We start from the raw sequence: 18,350 nt of genomic DNA, 5'->3' as shown, positions 1-18,350 counted from the left end.
GTTTGGTGTCTTTGGAATTGTAATGAAAAATCATCTCTCATGATAAAGTCATATTTTAAATTACAGTTTTAAAAATGGCACTTTTAGAAAGTTGGCATTTTCCTGCCCTAGCCAATTAGTGCCTTTAGCCTGTCTTTGGGTCACATGACTAGATGTAGCTGACAGTTGGAGTTTGTGTATTCCTCTTGGACAGCTATATACAATGAAGAGATTAGGTGTGCTGGATGAACATACAATGAAGAGCTTAGGTGTGCTGGATGAACTATCACTGTCAGGATGGGAAGGCGGAGCTTGGCACAGCCCTACTTACATTTGAATAGGCTGTGTCCTGCCTCCACACAAAGGGATGCATACCCCTTTATGTGAGCCTGGAGCTAGGACAGGGAATGCAGGATGCCTGGTGACTTCAAAAGGAAACCTCTAGAAGCTTCTCCTACCTCCCAGAGGGAGGATACCAGGTATAAATATAGGACCTCAGACACCAACTCTTCAGTACACTTCTGGACCTGTGTATGCTCAGACACCAACTTCTGGACCTGTGGAATCTCTGCCAGGAAGAAGGACTGGTGTGCTGCTTAAAAGGATTGCCACTCTGCTGGACTGCTGCTTTGGAGGACAGGTGCCAATCTGCTGCTTGCCACCCTTTCAGCTATATGAGAAGGACTGGACCTGCATATTTGAACCCAGGACCTCGGAATGACTCAAAGAGCTAGTTGACTGGCCTGCTGACTTCAGCTTCCAGACACAAGTCCCAAACAACCTTGACCCCAACACCAGGCCTCTGCCATCTATGAGTATACCCTACTAAGTAGGACCACTGCAGTCTTAGGCCCTTGGAAGTGGCCTAAATTGTTCCGCCAGTTTCTGTGGATCCAACAGAACTTACTCATCTGTGCTGTATAACCCCCAACTGAAACAGCACATCACGACTGCTGTCTGGGTCTTCCCCATCTCAAAGTCCCACATCGCATCACAAGCCCCATCAGAACTGATGTTGTGCGATGCATCCTCAGTACAGAACCTCGCAGCCCTTGTTGATGCTAACCTCAACACTAATGCCTGACTCAACATCCCAGACTTGCAGCTCCTTGGAGCAGATGCATCATGCTGGCTGCACTTGCATCCTCGATGCCGGACTTTGCATCACAAGCCCCGTCAACAAATCCTCAACAATGACACAGACCTTCATATCACAGCCTCATCACATATCAGATCTGACACATCACTTCAGTTGTGCAACTCATCTTTGACGCGGACCCTCGCAATGTCCCACAAACAGGAATTAAGATACTTTGTACAGAAGTCCTAAATGGGTCCTTGTAGCCAGTCCATGCTCCATCACAGTTGGACTGAACTTGTGATTTTGTCCCGGTCTGGTCTGATCAGATATCCACAATTGACGCTTTGTGCTTGCTGGTGCTATTTTAACAAAAATATTTAAATTAGCATGTCTGCAGTTCTACTGATTAGAGTTTTGTTGTTTTGATCTTGTTTTATTTATTAAAAATACCTATTTTTGGTAACTTGGTGTGGAAACTTCTTTTCACTTTAAGTGTTGCACAAATACTCTACCCATTGCCTCTAAGTTAAGCCTGGCTGCTCTGTTCCAAGCTGCCAGAGGGTTGAGCACAAGTTAATATGGGGTTGGCTTGTGCCTCACCGTGACAAGGATGGTGGTTGCAGCTTGACCAGGACTTACACCTCAGTCAGCAACCCAGTTTTTTACATCCACCATAGCTTGGAAATGTTAGGAAGATTCAGATTTCTCTTCATCCAGGTGCTTACACCTGGACAGGCATGAGAGCTCATCTGGTTCCCTAACACTGAGGGTGGGCAGCTAATGCCAGTCCCGAGGAAGCAGGGAGTGCTGTCCAGGTGCCACTTATAAATTCTGCTGAGATTTTAGAATCACGTCATGAGAACAGTGGTATGGTGGACGTGAGGAGACGAGCAGAAGAAAAGCATCCACCACTGGGATCTGACCATAGGCCCCTTCATCCACTACTTGATTAGGCTGCTAGAGAAAGCATTGAGAGAGGAAGAGCAAAGTGTAGGGAATGGTAGGTATTTCCAACAACGTCTTGCAAATATTTTATTATGGGAAGTCCTGATAAGGGCTATCTGCTGTAAAGTTGTGTATGTAGGTTTATTAGGGTTTGGGGGTCACTGATAGGCCTCATTCTGCCTACTGCGACTATACTTCCTAATTCTGTCTGGGTGAAGGTTCTGCTTTGCAGGGAGGGCAGAAGAAATCTTGAAACTTCACCTCAGTGAATGGGGGATGAATACATGTTCCTGGCATCTCATCATGAGAAGTTAAAGCCACCCAGACAAAGCTCTAGATTTACTGATATCGAATATATTACATCAGTGGACGTAGTTTGCTAAAAACTATTGGGGAAACTGCTGAATCCACGACCTACACATATATGACTTATGGGTAGAGGATGTGGATGTGGGATTTGTGGGTGGCTCTGTGGTTTACAAGCGAGTGGGGCTGTGGTAAGAGACAAGTCATGGAGGGGAAGAGGGCATGCTGCAAAGCAAAGAACTAGCCTGGGGTGGGAACGCCCACAGCAGTTAGCAGCATAAGTGTCGCTGGGGAGTCCCACTACATTGGACCTTTTGAGGCAGCTGAAGAAAGCACAAAATAGCATCTGAGTCATTGTGTGATAGATGGATAACACCAGACACCCACTGCCCTGTTCATTTTTCTGCTGCCGCAAGAATGGATTGTCCCTTTGAGAAACGCTTTTAAAGTTGCCCCCTTTTAAAAAAAAAAAAAAAAACATTGCTAGATTTACACCAGCAAAAGTGTGAGTCACCCCACTTTACAACATAGTACAATTTGTATTATACTTATGCTAATGTGCTATCTCGGAACTTATTGCTCTAATAAAAATAGATGTTTGAAATGCTTTTGATTTAAATAATTTCTAGACCTAATAATAACTACATTTCCAGAAACCTTCACAAGAGTAATGTTCATTTTATTTTTTATTTCAGTGATGTTCAAGATAATATAAATATACGACATATAGGGAAAAATTCCTTCGCTGGATTGAGTTCAGAAAGCATAACAATGTAAGTGTATGCACTTCTCTTAAGTCTCAAACCATTTGGGCACATAAGTGGTCTATAATGTGATCCGTAATCTCCATTTAAATGTAAAATCTATAATTTAAAAATAGCAGCATACAGAATGAGAGTCCCAAAATTGCAGGTTTGAAATATATACATATCAAATAGCAACTGAAACGGTAATGAGATATACACACTTTATATCTGTTCTGCAAACTTCGACGATTAATGTGTGTTCTTTCAAATACACTATGGGGCATATTTATATTCCGTTTGCGCCGGAATTGCATCGTTTTTTTTGACGCAATTCCGACGCAAAAGTAACTCCATATTTATACTTTGGCGTTAGACGCGTCTAGCGCCAAAGTCCGTGGAGTTTGGGTCCTTTTTTAGCATGGACACCTACTTTGCGTAAATTATATGCAAGGTAGGCGTTCCCGTCTAAAAAAGTGACTCCGCGGCATGTGCGCCGTATTTACACTCCCGGGCAAAATTCACGCCCGGGAGTGGGCGGGTCAAAAAAAATGACATACGGCCGCTTTTGTGCCGTTTTTTAGCGCCTGGAAAAGGCAGGCGTTAAGGGACCTGTGTGCTCGGAAGGAGCCCAGAGGTTCCCTCCCATGCCCCCAGGGACACCCCCTGTCACCCTTGCCCACCCCAGGAGGACACCCAAGGCTGGAGGGACCCATCCCAGGGACAATAAAGTAAGTTCTGGTAAGTATTTTAATTTTTTATTTTTTGTGGCATAGGGGGGCCTGATTCGTGCCCCCCTACATGCCACTATGCCCAATGACCATGCCCAGGGGACAGAAGTCCCCTGGGCATGGCCATTGGGCAAGGGGGCATGACTCCTGTCTTTGCTAAGACAGGAGTCATTTCTATGGGGGTTGGGAGTGGAAAAAAATGGCGCAAATCGGGTTGAGGTGAAAAATTTGCCTCAGCCTGACTTGCCCCATTTTTTCACGCCCAAGCTCCATATCCCCCTACGCCGGCGCTGCCTGGTGTACGTCGTTTTTTTCAACGCACACCAGGCAGCGCCGGCGGCTAACGTCGGCTAACGTCATTGCTTAAATACGGCGCCCGCATGGTGCTTCAGAATGGCGTTAGCCGGCGCTAATTTTTTTGACGCAAAACTGCGTTAGCGCAGTTTTGCGTCAAAAAGTATAAATATGGGCCTATATAGATGAATGGAGGATTAAGGCGACACTTACTCATGAAAGTGATATTCTAGATTTGAAATCCTTATTGGGGACGGCCGCTCGGCACCAAAGCACCATGATAATTTGCAGCTTTGCAGGGCACATTTTACACTGAGCATTCTTTGAACAATCAAAATTTAATTTAAAAAATTAATCATTTTTAATTCTATCTATCTATCTATCTATCTAGATTGTAGTTTTTCCACTGTGGTTAAATTTTAAACATCACTACATAGGATATACCAGTACGTACAAAACGAAATACTGCACTCGGAGTTACAAATATGCAAAAGATGGTAGGTGGGAAAACTAACATGAAAACACCCACTAAAGAGTCTTGCAAAGTTCAGGGGCCAGAACTCAAATAACCTCCTACATGTTCTCTAGAGCCTAAAAAGCAAACTCTAACTCCTACAACCATAAAATAAACCAATATTTGTCGATGATGACCATGTGGTATACAATTATCAAAAGTCATGTTTACAATTTGTCACATGGCATCACCATGCATTCACCATCAAAACACTACATCGTTACCAAATATTGCAGGATGTTACCACAATGGCATTCACTAAAAAGAAGCTATACATATTGGCTATGATATTATGTCTAAAACAAATAATACAAAACAGTAATTAATGTAATCAAATTCTTAATTCTACAATTAAATAGGGTTGTTTTCCAATCATAGAGGACCACAAAACTGAATGACCCATGCACAACACACAGTGAGCACTGGAAGGGCATTAAACAAAAAAAAATAACTTTTCAGCTGGGTCCTGGGATGCGCAGGATGCCACATTTTTTAACTGCTGTGGGGCCTTTTGTTGGACCTGCTTCACTTCTGTCCACAACCCACCAGACGAAAATTCTGAATTTTGAATTTCTTTGCTCTTCTGGGGCACTGTGAATGTCAAAATGGAAAATACAAACCCTGAGGGGTCTATGGTTAGCCTTACCAGTAACACGGCTAAGCCTTTGGCTACTTCTGGCTGGTCAATGTTTACTTTTCGTCTGGTGGAGATGTTTGGTGCACCCACACCACTGAATGCCGTGGACCGTATAGGCACTCAAAGTCCACTCAGTTGAGGCAGACTCCCTGCCTGGTGACCACTAGCTTAAGAGTGGCATTGTTTTCCTTTTCTCCTTCCACTTTTACTGAAGTCTTTTCATGGCCTGGTCTTCAGTGCAGGAGTGAGGGGAAGGTAGTGCACCCTCAAACACTGTGCATAGTAACCCACAATTCACAGACCATTCAGATAGGTCCATGATCTTACCTGGAATTGCTGTCACCCACCCCCACCTCAAAGAGGACAGTTTAGACATAGTGTGCAGGTGCAAAATATTTGGTGGGCCAACTGGGGGATAACACTGGTCACGGGCTCCCTGGTAGGTACCTTGAACACTGGTGGTTGCAGTTGCAATAGCAGCCACCCAGAAGCCCTAAAGAGCCGTTGGGCCCTATCTGGAAATACCAGAAAGCTGCAGATCAGGACCACCTTCATCATGGGGTACCTTGGATACTTATCAGCCATTTTCAATGCTGTTTATGCTTTTTAGGGGCTCCTTTACCTTGAACTATGGATTCAGTTTTTGTGGATAGTTTAAAAAATACAGTCCCCTTGCACTGCTGCTTCTTCCTCCTAACCACAGTGGGCTGAAAGTGCTTTGGACCTGTCCTCCTGTCCAGCTCTTTATATTTTATTGAGCTGGGATGTTCCTGCAGCAATGGGCTGAAAATGTTTGACCTTCCCTCTTGTCACCCCTTGGTAGTCTCCCACTAAGCGTCTTTCTGCAGCAACATCCCACAATTCTCTAGGCAGACCACTCGACCTGCCTGGACTCCCTGCAATACCCACTCCTACGGCACCCACAACCATGATGACTCCATAGATGTCTAATAGGGCCCACTTCCTTCAAGGTCCCAGGCAAGCTCACCCTTAACTGGCCCTAAGAGTGAGGGTGGGCATTAGTGCCACTATCTCTCCAGCAAATGTCCAGAATGTACAAGTCAGAGTCCTTACTCTCCAGAGAGAGGATCATCCAAAATATGGGCCTGATTAAGATCCTGGTGGTGAGAGTTACTTAGTCACAAACGTGATGGATATACCGCCTGCCGTATTCCAAACCCATTATAGCCTATGGGGGTTGTTATACTGAGGATGGGATATTTCTCACATATGTGATGGAGTAACCCCCCCTGGCAGGATCTAAATCAGGCCCTATGTGTCTACTGTCCATCCTCCTTCTACTTCTCCTCTGCTTCCCCAGGAGTCTTACCTGGGCATGAGTTTAAAAATGGGGTAGAGAGTTACAGAAGGTGACTGTTCCTACCCAGTCCAGAGATATCACTTCACTGCTCCACCCATGACTTGCACTTCCTAGGAATAGCTCACAGGCTGCCCAAATCCTCTGCAGAAAACTCTTGGAAGATTAAAAAAAGCATATTGAAGCAACATTGGAAGAAATCCCTCTGGCTGAGGCAAGCCCCGTTAATGAGGTACGGTTTATTCACTCCAAGCTTTAAAGAAGCCCATCTGTAGTAACTGGAAAAACGTGTCTGTCTGCTCTGTCTTTCCCAGTGTTTGTCAGAGAGATGCAGCCTTAAGAAGATTTCTCCCCACCCTCTCCTATACTAGGCTTCTCCTAGAAGCAAAACACTTTCAGAACAGCAACTTACTTTTCTACATGCTTAAAAGTTATCTAATTTTTTGTTAATCCTTCAGGATAGGTGTAGTTTTCATTGGGTGATTTCAACTGCATGCTGATCAGCAGTGTAATTAACTTGTCTGATCAAGATTACTCAAAGCATTAATTCCAAAAAGAGTGGCTTTTGGAAATATGGCCAGTCTCACACAAAAATGAACTGCTGATTTACAGCAAATCCCCCATACTGATCAACCCTAAATAATCCTTAGAGTTATTAATCGACAAACTACCACCATAATGAACAAAGGAAATGTCGGGAATATATGTCTGAAATTTTCAGTGAGAGAGAGAGAGACCTTTAATTTGCCAAAATTACTAGCCAGGAATGAACTCAACATTAGCTTTTGCTTTAGAAAACGTGAAACACAAATATAATAAATTTGACCATCATGCCATAAGTGATTGTCACACTCATTGCCACATAACCATTGAGCCCATTACAGGAGTTACCAGGCCCATGGAAAATACAAGTAACTGCATAGGCTCATACAATTTATCTTGTGAACCTTAGCTGGTGTGATGCTCACTGCAGCAAAAATCCTTGGTTGAAAATCTGATAAAGAATGAGGAATAACATGGGAATCAAACATGTTCAACTGGATTCCCCACAAAATATGCCAATTTTCCCTTCCTTTTGAAATGTAGTTACAGTCTACAACAGCATCCCTAGTAGTCTGAATCATTGGACCATTAATGGGCCTTTTGCAAGGGGGGACTTATGATGAAAGGATGTTCATTGAAGAAACACAGAAGGCCATTTCAAACCTCAGGAAATAAGCTTGAAATCATAATGATTCTAGTGCACTTTCATTTTTATTCATTTTTAGCAGGTTTGTTAACCTTTCATTTGGAAAATCCAGCATAACTGGATAGACAGTTTCCCAAATTGCCTAGTACACTACCCAAAAAAGACACTTCTAACCAAGTCTCTTGTATACAGAGAAGAAGAAGAATACACAACAATCTGTAATGAATCAGATTGTGACAACTCTGTTTTCAAATCGTGCAATATTACATACAATCAAGACCAAATGTTTTGGGAAAACGCTCATTGAGTTGAAGTTGTACTTAGTCATTTGATCACTAGCTTGTGTCTTGGATGTTAGGAGTCAGAGACCACCACCCCAATTAAATGCTTTTGTGACCTAATCCCAGTCTGAATATGTACTTCGCCTATGGCTGGTTTAACCTTAATGCACCATGTTCAACAGTGCTCTCTTCCTGTTTTGAACACAGTTGACAGATACTCTCAAACTGAGGGAACAGAATTTATACCTCAATTACTCCACTTGAACTACTCAGCTGAAAAACTGTTGTTTGTATCCATTGCACCCATATTCCGCTATCACTTAAAGTGGCAGAGAATGTCTGAATTCTCTGGTTGGTACCCAGATCATTATAGGCCCTATCTGCCAAGAATGAGTGGCAATTTACAGCATCACCCATGTGACAATAATGCTGGTAAAATATATTTGATATTCAAGAATATTATCACCTGACAAGTGACATTTTTACCTGAAGATCAAGCTCTAGATGAGGGCCTCAGTACATTAATCCTATTCAAGATTTTAGGGCAGTCTAGAGAGATATAGTAGAACCAAAAAAATCTTTGACAGCTTGCACGTGGCATTACAGCACGCTTGGAAACATGGAAACATGTGGCAGAGTATTAACAGATGTGGCCACATGAAATGTACAGCCAAAAGCAGTAGTTACCCTCTGTTTGAATTGTGATGGCTGAAATAAGGCAGTGCCTAATGTAAAGAACCTCATAGAAATTAACAACAGTCATCTATTTGGAGGACAGTCATCCTTTTGGAAGAGGAGGAGATCCTAGATCTCAAAAGATGACAGATGGAAGGTCACTTCATTATGTTCAGCATCTTCTAAAGGATTCCGGAAAGATATGGGTCACTGCTCAAGGTAGAAAATGCAAGTACAGCAATAAAACAGACAAACTCCTGCACTGATTGAGCAGGAGAAAGGAAGACAACAGACACATTAGGAATGTGTTGAATGTAGATATGGACATAGTATCAGATACCACAGTGAAAGCAAAAGCATAATACATTTCTGGATACTACACTTTTAACCAGATACGACAGTGAAAGCAAAAGCATAATACATTTCTGGATACTACACTTTTAGCCAGTCTCTTGTAGAATGAGCAGGCCTCTCTAGGGAGTGACCACTAATGGAGGACATATCAGAAATCCTCTGTCAACAGTCAATATAAAAAACTTTAGCCCCTGACAGATTCCCGAGCAAATCTTTTAAGTGCTTCTCAGGTGCTCTTGCACCAGTGCCTCCACATGTAGGGGCTTATTTACAAGTCCTGTGGCACACAATGGGCTGCCTAGGGCCAACTCAGGCACCCTTGCACCATGAAGCAATGGCTGTGTCACCAACAGGACTTTTTCCGTGTGGGAAGGGACCCTGAGCTGAGAAGTTCTGAGGGTGCCACTTTTATGCCCAGTGTCAGTCTGTGTGTGTGGATCCCACTCGTTTTTTACCCCTGGGTAGTGGTTCTGGGTAGTTTACTTTGTTCCGCTAGGTTTGCTCCAAAATTTCTAGAGCAACAAAGGAGAGACAGGCACAGAATTGCCATTACAGTCATGTAACCTTGGACACTGGTAAAAAGGCACATTTGGGTTATCCAATAAAGTGCCACATTTCTTTAAACAGGATCTTAAACTACAAATTAAATGAGTGGAAGACATCTTTCTGTATATGCTCCCACACTGAAGTTATCACTTTTTGAGTGTAATAAGGCAACCCACTGTTTTTGTTATGGGAGAGAAAGCCTTGCTACAGTGCAAAATGACATAAGGAGTTTTTCACTGCCAGGACATGTAAAATGGAAGTTCACATGTTTGCTGTTAAATTCCTATGCATCCTGTCTTATAAGGCCTTAGGGCCTACCTTAGAGGTGACTTCAAATTATTTCAAAGGAAGGTATAGGCCTGGTAACAGGTTTAGGTTGCCAGTTCAAAATGGCAGTTTAAAACTGCACAACAGGTTGTGATGACAAGCGTGAGAGCTGTTTTACAGTGCTACGTTAGTGGGTAACCTGAGTTCCGCAGCCCACTGGTAGCATTTCGGTTACAGGCCATGGGAATATTTAGTACCAAATGCTAGGGACGTATAAGTTAATTAAATCTATCGATTAGGGGTATCCCAATTAGCCCATGTTTTAGGGGGAGAACTCAAGCACTTTACCTCAAGTTAGCAGGGGTAAGGTGCAAAGAGTCCTAATACCAACAAATACAGGTTCAGATAAAACAGGGGAGAGAAAAAGCACACAAAAACCGGGGGGAATACAGTGCTAGGTGTCAGGTCTAGCATCCCTTACAGGAGAGATCCTGCCCACCACTAAGGTGTATTTAAGAGGGAAGTAGCAATTACAATGCAGACACAACCATGCATGCGTTTATCATGCAGGCTTTACAATGCATGTGCCTTTATCACGCATGCCTTGACAACAAAAATGAAAGTATTTCACAGGTAAGGATTTAGGGCTGATTCACAAATGTAAACTCACACTTTTGTGTAAGTTTGTGATTGTTTGTTACTTACAAAGAGATTTATTAGTAGCATCTTTATGAGTGTGGAGTCTCTGCACATAAAAAGATGGGTACTTTTTTGTACAGGTTTTTGGCTTGCAAGGGCATTTTTAGGGTTTCAAGTGGGTGTGGGTTATTGGGTGGCAAAGACATTTTTAGGGTTTAGGGTCGGTATGGGTTTTTGGGTGGCATGGGTATTGTTAGGGTTCAGACTAGTATAATTCGCAAAGGGTACGTAATTCCATTCTCCATGGTAATAGTGGACATCCCAGGGCTCTGAAATGGAGTATTCCATACATCCAGATACTTAGAGCTCCTCGGCTCTGTTACACCGATTCCCTTTATCAAACTGAAGCAGAGACAATGATTAAATGGTTCATGAAAAGGGGATATACCACAAAGATTCTTGAGGAGGCACATCACAGAGTTTTAACTAAAACCAGGGATGACCTACTCTTCAAAGATAGTCAAGGATGCCAGCCAGGTGATTGCCACACAAGGAGAGGGGTCAGAGAGTACAGTGACCCGGTTCTTTCTGGAATTGACCAATCAATAACAACTAATAAGATCCATCCTTGCACATAACTGGCATGTGTTGCAACATGATGAACATCTAAAAGCCCTCATACGTTTTAACCCTCAGATCACATATAAGAGAGCTCAATCATTAGGAAACATCTGGATGAGAACATGTTTACTCATCAGGAAAGAATTGATTGGCTGACTTAAAAGAGTGTGGGGTTTAAGAAATGTAGGAGCTGCAAAGCATGCCAATACGGCAGAAATATGATTTCATACCTGACATTTGAAGGTAGAGCTTGTCAGATAAAGGAAAGAATGATGTGTTTGAGTTAATTTGTTGTATATGTGTTCATATGCAGTGTAGCTGCCAGATGCAATACATTGGGAGCACCATCAACAAAGTCAAGAGCTGCATCATTAGACTTCTTAGAGCCATCAAAAATCATAATAGGAACTATCCCATGGCTAAACATTTTTGGGAGGTGCACCAGGACAATCACGGTTGTCTATGATACTTTGGTATCAAGCGCTTCAAAGTGCACCCTTGTAGAGGTGATAGAGAACTGGAGTTATGTAGATGTGAATCCCATAAGATAATATTACTGGGAACAGAGAAACCCCTGGGGACACAATGTGGATGTGGAACATACATATTTGCAAGGCTCAGCTTTTTTGTAAATGGTTGCTTCCTGAGTATACAAACGCTGATTTCCCATTATAGCTGGACTTAAATATTTCTGCATTGTTTAGTCTTGTGTATATGCACTTTAGATTTGTCAATTAATTTCCACCTTGGTATTTTAATGTAGCTCACCTTGGGTATTTTTATGTTGCAAATCTTCAGTCCCTTGTCCTACATGTTTAAATTAAGTATGCATTAGATTAGATTTCCATTAATGTGATATATCAACATACTCCACATTAAGATATGGTTGTGAGTAACCAGATTCTATGTCCCATTTGGAACAAGGTGCTCCCTTTATGGGAGAGTTGGTGGTGCATTTGCCATACTTCGTGATGTGGTGCTTTAGACCAGTAGGTAAAAGATATTTTGCACATGGAAGGAAATGCATTTTCACTTTAGTAGATTTGATGATTTGCACTAGTACATAATGGTATCCTTCCTATATGCTCTGGCACTTTCAAAATCCCCGTGGATATTAACATCCTTTTGGTGCTATTCATGCTGCACTAGCACTTTGGTAAATGTTTTGTGGGATAGATTGGTGGAACTGTACATGATACCATTGGGGCCTGCCCAGACATTTGTCAGTGATTGACTGGGGTCCAGTTCCACCGACATTCTATAATCACTGAAGTCATATCCAACATACATTTATACTTTACTGATATCACACAGTGTTACACCAATTCATTTTTGTCTACAGAATTGAATTGGTGCTCCATAGATATTGGTGCTAATATTGTTCAGTTATGCACTTTAGGTATGCATAGATTGCTACTATTGATTGAGGTTGTTGCATGGCGATTTAGGCTCTTTAGGAGATCATCAATGTGAAGCCCTTATTTATCAACTACTGCACTTTAATCTAATCCATGAAGGTGCTTCATTTAATTTAGATATTTTTCCATGAAGAGGATGTACACAGACATGTTAGAAAAGATGTGACAATGGTAATGTATGAGGCATGGAGGCACCACGTGGAAGGATGTTCACTCTGTGTTGGATTACACACGTACTGTTAACAATTGTGAGACTAATTTCGGACCATGTTGCAACTCTTGATGTTTTTACATTAGTGATTTGTTTAAATTAGTGATTCCTCAGACATGTTTGTGACATACACATTATAGACTTTGAATAGGCTCTGAGGTCCCATGAAAATCATCTGTTTTAAAGATAGACGTTATAATGAGTTCTGTTTTTTAAATCAAAAGCTATTGTTAGAAATAGGGTCTTTGATTGGCAGTTGTGTTACCCCTTGTCTAAGCCAGGACCCTCAATCTAGTCAGGGTAAAGGAGAATCACCCTCAGTTATTCCCCCGCTAACCCCCTTGGTAGCTTGGCATGAGCAGGCAGGCTTAACTTCAGAAGTAATGTGTAAAGTATTTGTACCAACACACACAGTAATACATTGAAAACACTACAAAATGACACAACACAGGTTTAGAGAAATAGGTAATATTGAGCTAAACAAAACAAGACCATAACAACAAAAATCGAACATACACAAGTCAAGATATGAATTTGTAAAAGTATGAGTCTTAATCCTTAGAAAATAGTGAGAATGCTGTTGTTACACAAAGTAACTGGTTAGCGTAAAAAATAAAGCCGAAAGGGCAAGCGTGAGTTGGAAAAGTCAGCGATGCATCGATTCCTTACTCGCAAGTGAGGCCTTGCAGCGTTTCCTTCTCCTGTCGGGGAGGCAATGCGTAGTTTTTCTCCCTCGCAAGAGAGCAATGCGTTGATTTCCTGACAGGGCTCCTCAGATCCGTGCAGAGTCGGGTTGACTTTGATACCCAGGAATGATGCATGAAAATCTGGTCGCATGGTATCAAAAACCTGCACTGCGTGGGGTTTGCATCGTTATCAGCCTCTGTTAGCGGGTGTTGCACATTGTTTCTCCAGCCACGTTGAATCGATCTTCCAGCTGCTATGCAGGTCGAGCATTGATTTCAGCCACAAAGCCAGCGGCACGTCATTTATCAGCTGCGTCACGGCAGGTGTGCCTACAATTTCACTGCACGGAGGTCTGTGCGTGGATTTTCAGTTCTTGTGTGCCAACTTCACCTTTCAAGGGCCCAGGAACTAGATAGGGCTCCACTTGGCTGGGTAAGCGTCTCAGCAGAGAGTCCAGGTGCTGGCAGGGGAAGTCTTCAACAACAGGAGGCAAGCTCAGTTCAAGCCCTTGAAGATTATACTCAAGCAGGAATGCACACCAAAGTCCAGTCTTTGTCCCCTTTCACAGGCAGAAGCAGCAACTGAAGGATAGCCTAACAAAGCACAGTCGTAGGCAGGGGCAGCACTTCTCCTCAGCTCTTCAGCTCTTCTCCTTGGCAGAGGTTCCCCTTGATTCCAGAAGTGATCTAATTTTATGGGGTTTTGAGTCCACTACTTTCTGCCTTTGAAGTAGACAAACTTCAAAGGAATGTCTCACTTGTTTGTAAGATCCTGCCTTCCCCAGGTCAGGCCCCTGACACACACCAGGAGGTTGGAAACTGCATTGTTTGAGGGCAGGCACAGCCCTTTGAGGTGTGAGTGACCACTCCTTCCCTTCCTTCCAGCACAGGTGGCTCATCAGGATATGCAGGCTATACCCCAGCTCCCTTTGTGTCACTGTCTAAAGAGAGGTGCAAACAGCCCAACTGTCAAACTGACCCAGACAAGGAATCCACAAACTGGCAGAGTCACAGAATGGTTTAAGCAAGAAAATGCCTACTTTCTAACAGTGGCATTTTCAAGCACACAATCTGAAAACAAACTTTACTAAACAATGTATTTTTAAATTGTGACCTCAGAGACCCTAACTTCATATTTCTGTCTGCTTCCAAAGGGAATCTGCGCTTTAATAATATTTAAAGGCAGCCCCCATATTAACCTATGAGAGAGATAGGCCCTGCACAGTGAAAACCGAATTTGGCAGTATTTCACTGTCAGGACATATAAAACACATTAGTATATGTCCTACCTTAAACATACACTGCACCCTGCCCATTGGGATACCTAGGGCCTACCTTAGGGGTGCCTTACATGTTAGAAAAGGGAAGGTTTAGGCCTGGCAAGTGAGTACACTTGCCAAGTCTAATTGGCAGTTTTAAACTGCACACGCAGACACTGCAGTGGCAGGTCTGAGCCATGTTGACAGGGCTACTAATTAGGGTAGTACAAAGAGTGCTGCAGGCCCACTAGTAGCATTTGATTTACAGGCCCTGGGCACCTCCAGTGCACTGTACTAGGGACTTACTAGTAAATCAAATATGCCAATCATGGAAAGCCAATTACACATACATTTTACATAGGAGCACTTGCACTTTAGCACTGGATAGCAGTGGGAAAGTGCCCAGAGTAACAAAAACATCAAAAACAGAGTCCGGTACTCATCAACAACTCGGTAAACAGAGGCAAAAAGTTAGGGGAGACCACGCCAAGGATGTCAAGTCTCACAGTTATAGAAACTATATAGATGTCCAATAGATGTGTTATGCACTATCTATATATCTTGTCAATTGAGTACTATGACTTGTGTCCTGATAGGTTGCCAGCTTATGTCTCGCTTTGATCATAATTATTCAGATGGTGCCTAAATGTCGACAATGTGCTGAAATAGTAATACGTATTTGTAAACATTCTAATTTGTGTAAATGCAACTTAATTGTATCCAACACACTTTGAATAGTGGCCATGTTGTGTCACACAATTGAAGTATGTTCTATAGTCTTTTTAGCAAGAAAGTAACACACTGGAAGAGGGACTTCTTTTAAGTCACTGGTGGTGGAAGTAACAAGTTGACCAGTAGAAGGTCCTGTTTGGAACTTCTTCAACAATAAAAAAGTTATTCTTGCATCATGTTGCATGTTCCATCTTATCTGGAATGTTGGTGACATTGGTGCGGCTGGTTCAGTCACTTTTAGACTTTTTAGACACTATATATATATATATATATATATATATATATATATATATATATATATATATGTATATATATCCAAGTCTATATCTTGTACCTTCTCCAGAACATGAACAAAAATGGTACCACAACCACTTGGATTTCAAGTCCTTTTATTTCATATTATTCACAGTGCAATAAGTAGGAAACATACAGCCAGCACATTTTCGCGTATTGCCTTCAAAGGGCCCATAGTCTAGAGAGTATCTTTTCACATGAAAACAAATAGAATGTGCACAAATAAAATCATGCCCATTTTAATCACCATTTTAGTAATCTATAATCCCAGTGAATAGTCCAACGTGACTGTAAAGTGTAGAGAGCCATCGGGACTCTCCGATACATTGTATCCTGTTCCGCGCGTCCGGGCAGAGCGTGGAACAGAGGCTATAAAAATAAAGACAGGGCTGCACTGATGTAGTTTCCCCTAGTACACTCAACTACGGTGTGTGTGTGTGTCCGTTATTGCCCTCTGACGCTGGCACACTACATTGGTGACGAGCGGCCTACGAATACCCGCGCCACTTGAAGTCGAGCACCAGGGAACGGTTTTGTGCGGAAGGGGCACAGAGACGACCTTTTGTCCGGCGCGACAATAAATGAACCCACAGCGGATCCAAAACTCTTGACCTGCGCTGGCTGAGGGGCGTAAGGGGAAAGCGTCTCATGTCTCCAAGGGTGAGAGCTGCTGCGCGTTTAGAGCCGCTGCCTCACCTGAGCCAGCACGGCCGCATGGCGTATCGTGGCTGTCCGTGATGCGGCCTGAAGGATCTATGAGGCCGTCCGGCCTCCGGCGGAGACCCCAGCCTTGCGCTCCTTCCCGAGGCGTTTAAACTCCATGTGGGGGAGGGGTGCACGCTGAAAGACACGCGCACAACCTGTTGCCAGGCAATGGCAAGGCCTGATCGTGTTCCCTGGAGGAGGGAGCGCGTGGTGCAGAGCCGGAGGGGCTAGTTCCCCGCATAATGGATGATTAACCTCGGGGCCCAATAGAAAAAAAAAAAAAAAGAGGAAGAGATAAAAAAAAACAAAGAAGATATACATATACAACAAGAACTTTGAAAAAAAAAAGTGGCAGATGCACAGCCATTAGAGAAAAAAAAACTGTGTTTTTTTTTTGTTTGTTCAAAAAAAAAAAGGAAATAATAAAGAGAAGAAGAACAAATACATGCATCCTAGCAGCAAAAAAAAAAAAAAAAGTGGACACATAAAGGGTGACAAGATCAGTGCACCACCGCAAGAAAAACACCAGTGCTCACTCCTCAGTCACTGCACTGCCCTCGTTCAGCCAACTGATTGACCCGGCCACAGCAGCGCCAAGATGGTGCCTATGGTTAAATCGCTTAGACAACTACTTCAGCGCCACAAGAGAAACTGATGGAGTGGTGCGCAGGTCTCTCATGTTGCTGATGCAGAGTCGAACTGCAAGAATTATTTGATTCACTCCCAGACACAGGCGACAAATCGGACTTTGATGCGGCAGTCACAGCCCTGAACAAACACTTTGACACTCAACTGAATCCTGATTTTGAACGTTTCAAACTTCGCCAGGCACAACAAACGGATGTCGAGTCAGTGGACATGTTTTACGCACGACTGAGAAAGCTAGCAAGCTTGTGCGTGGGCCTCAATCAGCAAGAAGAAATCAGAGCCCAGATTATCCAGGGATGCCGATCCAATGCTCTGAGAAAACTCATCCTACGCCAGCAAGGCATCTCCCTCAATGAAATCCTGGTCCGGGCACGCTCACACGAACTATCAGCAGTCAGGGCGGATGCCATGGCGGCGGTGAGAGGACAATTGTTGGCAGCTGCTTCGACCACACGTCCAGTCCAGGTGAAAGAAGAGCAGATAGACGCCATTCAAACTCGCCAACCACCAGGACGCAGATCAAACTCTTTTAGACCCAGTGAACGCACCTGCGGAAGCTGTGGATATGAACACAAATCTATGACGGGGTGTCCGGCGAAAGGAAAAACATGTAACCGGTGTGGCAAAAAGAACCACTTTGCAAAAATGTGCAAGTCAGGAAGAAACCGGCAAGGAGACCAAAAGGACTTCAAGGTCAGAAGCGTAATCAAAGAAAATGATGACTCCAGAGAAAACACGGCTCCAGGAATGCCCATCTTTGAAGAAGATGAGGACGAAGACATCTTCATAATCTCATTCACTGGTGGGAGACAACAGAAGAAGTGACCGCCCCCATGAGCAACATACAGGTCAATGGCACGTCAGCAACAGTACTCATAGACACGGGGCATCAGTCAACGTAATGGATGACACCCTGTTCCAACAGTTAAACCCCACACCATCTCTAACCCCAACCACTACCAAAATATACAACTATGGGGGTCGAGAGATGCTTCCTCTGAAAGGCACGGTGGAGGTATCAGTAACCAGTGGAAGTTCATCGACACAAGCAAAATTTTAGGTGGTAACTGGAGACCAAGGCACTCTGTTGGGGTGTCACACCGCGGAGGAGCTGGAGTTGGTATTCTTCTCACGGCAAGTGTATGACTCCCACGTTGAACGTCTCATTAGTGAGTTCCCGCAGCTCTTCGAAGGGCTGGGACGGCTTAAAGGGAAATGCATCAAACTTCACATCGACCCAGGTGTTACTCCAGTTGCTCTGAGACACCGCCGCATAC

General features: G+C 43.4%; 1 protein-coding gene across 1 annotated transcript in view; it reads left to right on the top strand.

Annotated features, from left to right (window-relative positions):
* Window positions 1-18,350, top strand: part of FSHR (follicle stimulating hormone receptor) — a 1,893,748-nt gene that overhangs the window by 1,479,302 nt on the left and 396,096 nt on the right. Inside the window, exon 6 of the mRNA XM_069236717.1 lies at window positions 3,007-3,084. Coding sequence (XP_069092818.1) covers window positions 3,007-3,084 — 78 coding nt within the window. The remainder of the gene's footprint in view (window positions 1-3,006; window positions 3,085-18,350) is intronic.

This window comes from Pleurodeles waltl, chromosome 5 (assembly GCF_031143425.1).
Source record: "Pleurodeles waltl isolate 20211129_DDA chromosome 5, aPleWal1.hap1.20221129, whole genome shotgun sequence".
Lineage (NCBI taxonomy): Eukaryota > Metazoa > Chordata > Amphibia > Caudata > Salamandridae > Pleurodeles > Pleurodeles waltl.
This window is presented reverse-complemented; position numbering and strand designations above follow the sequence as displayed.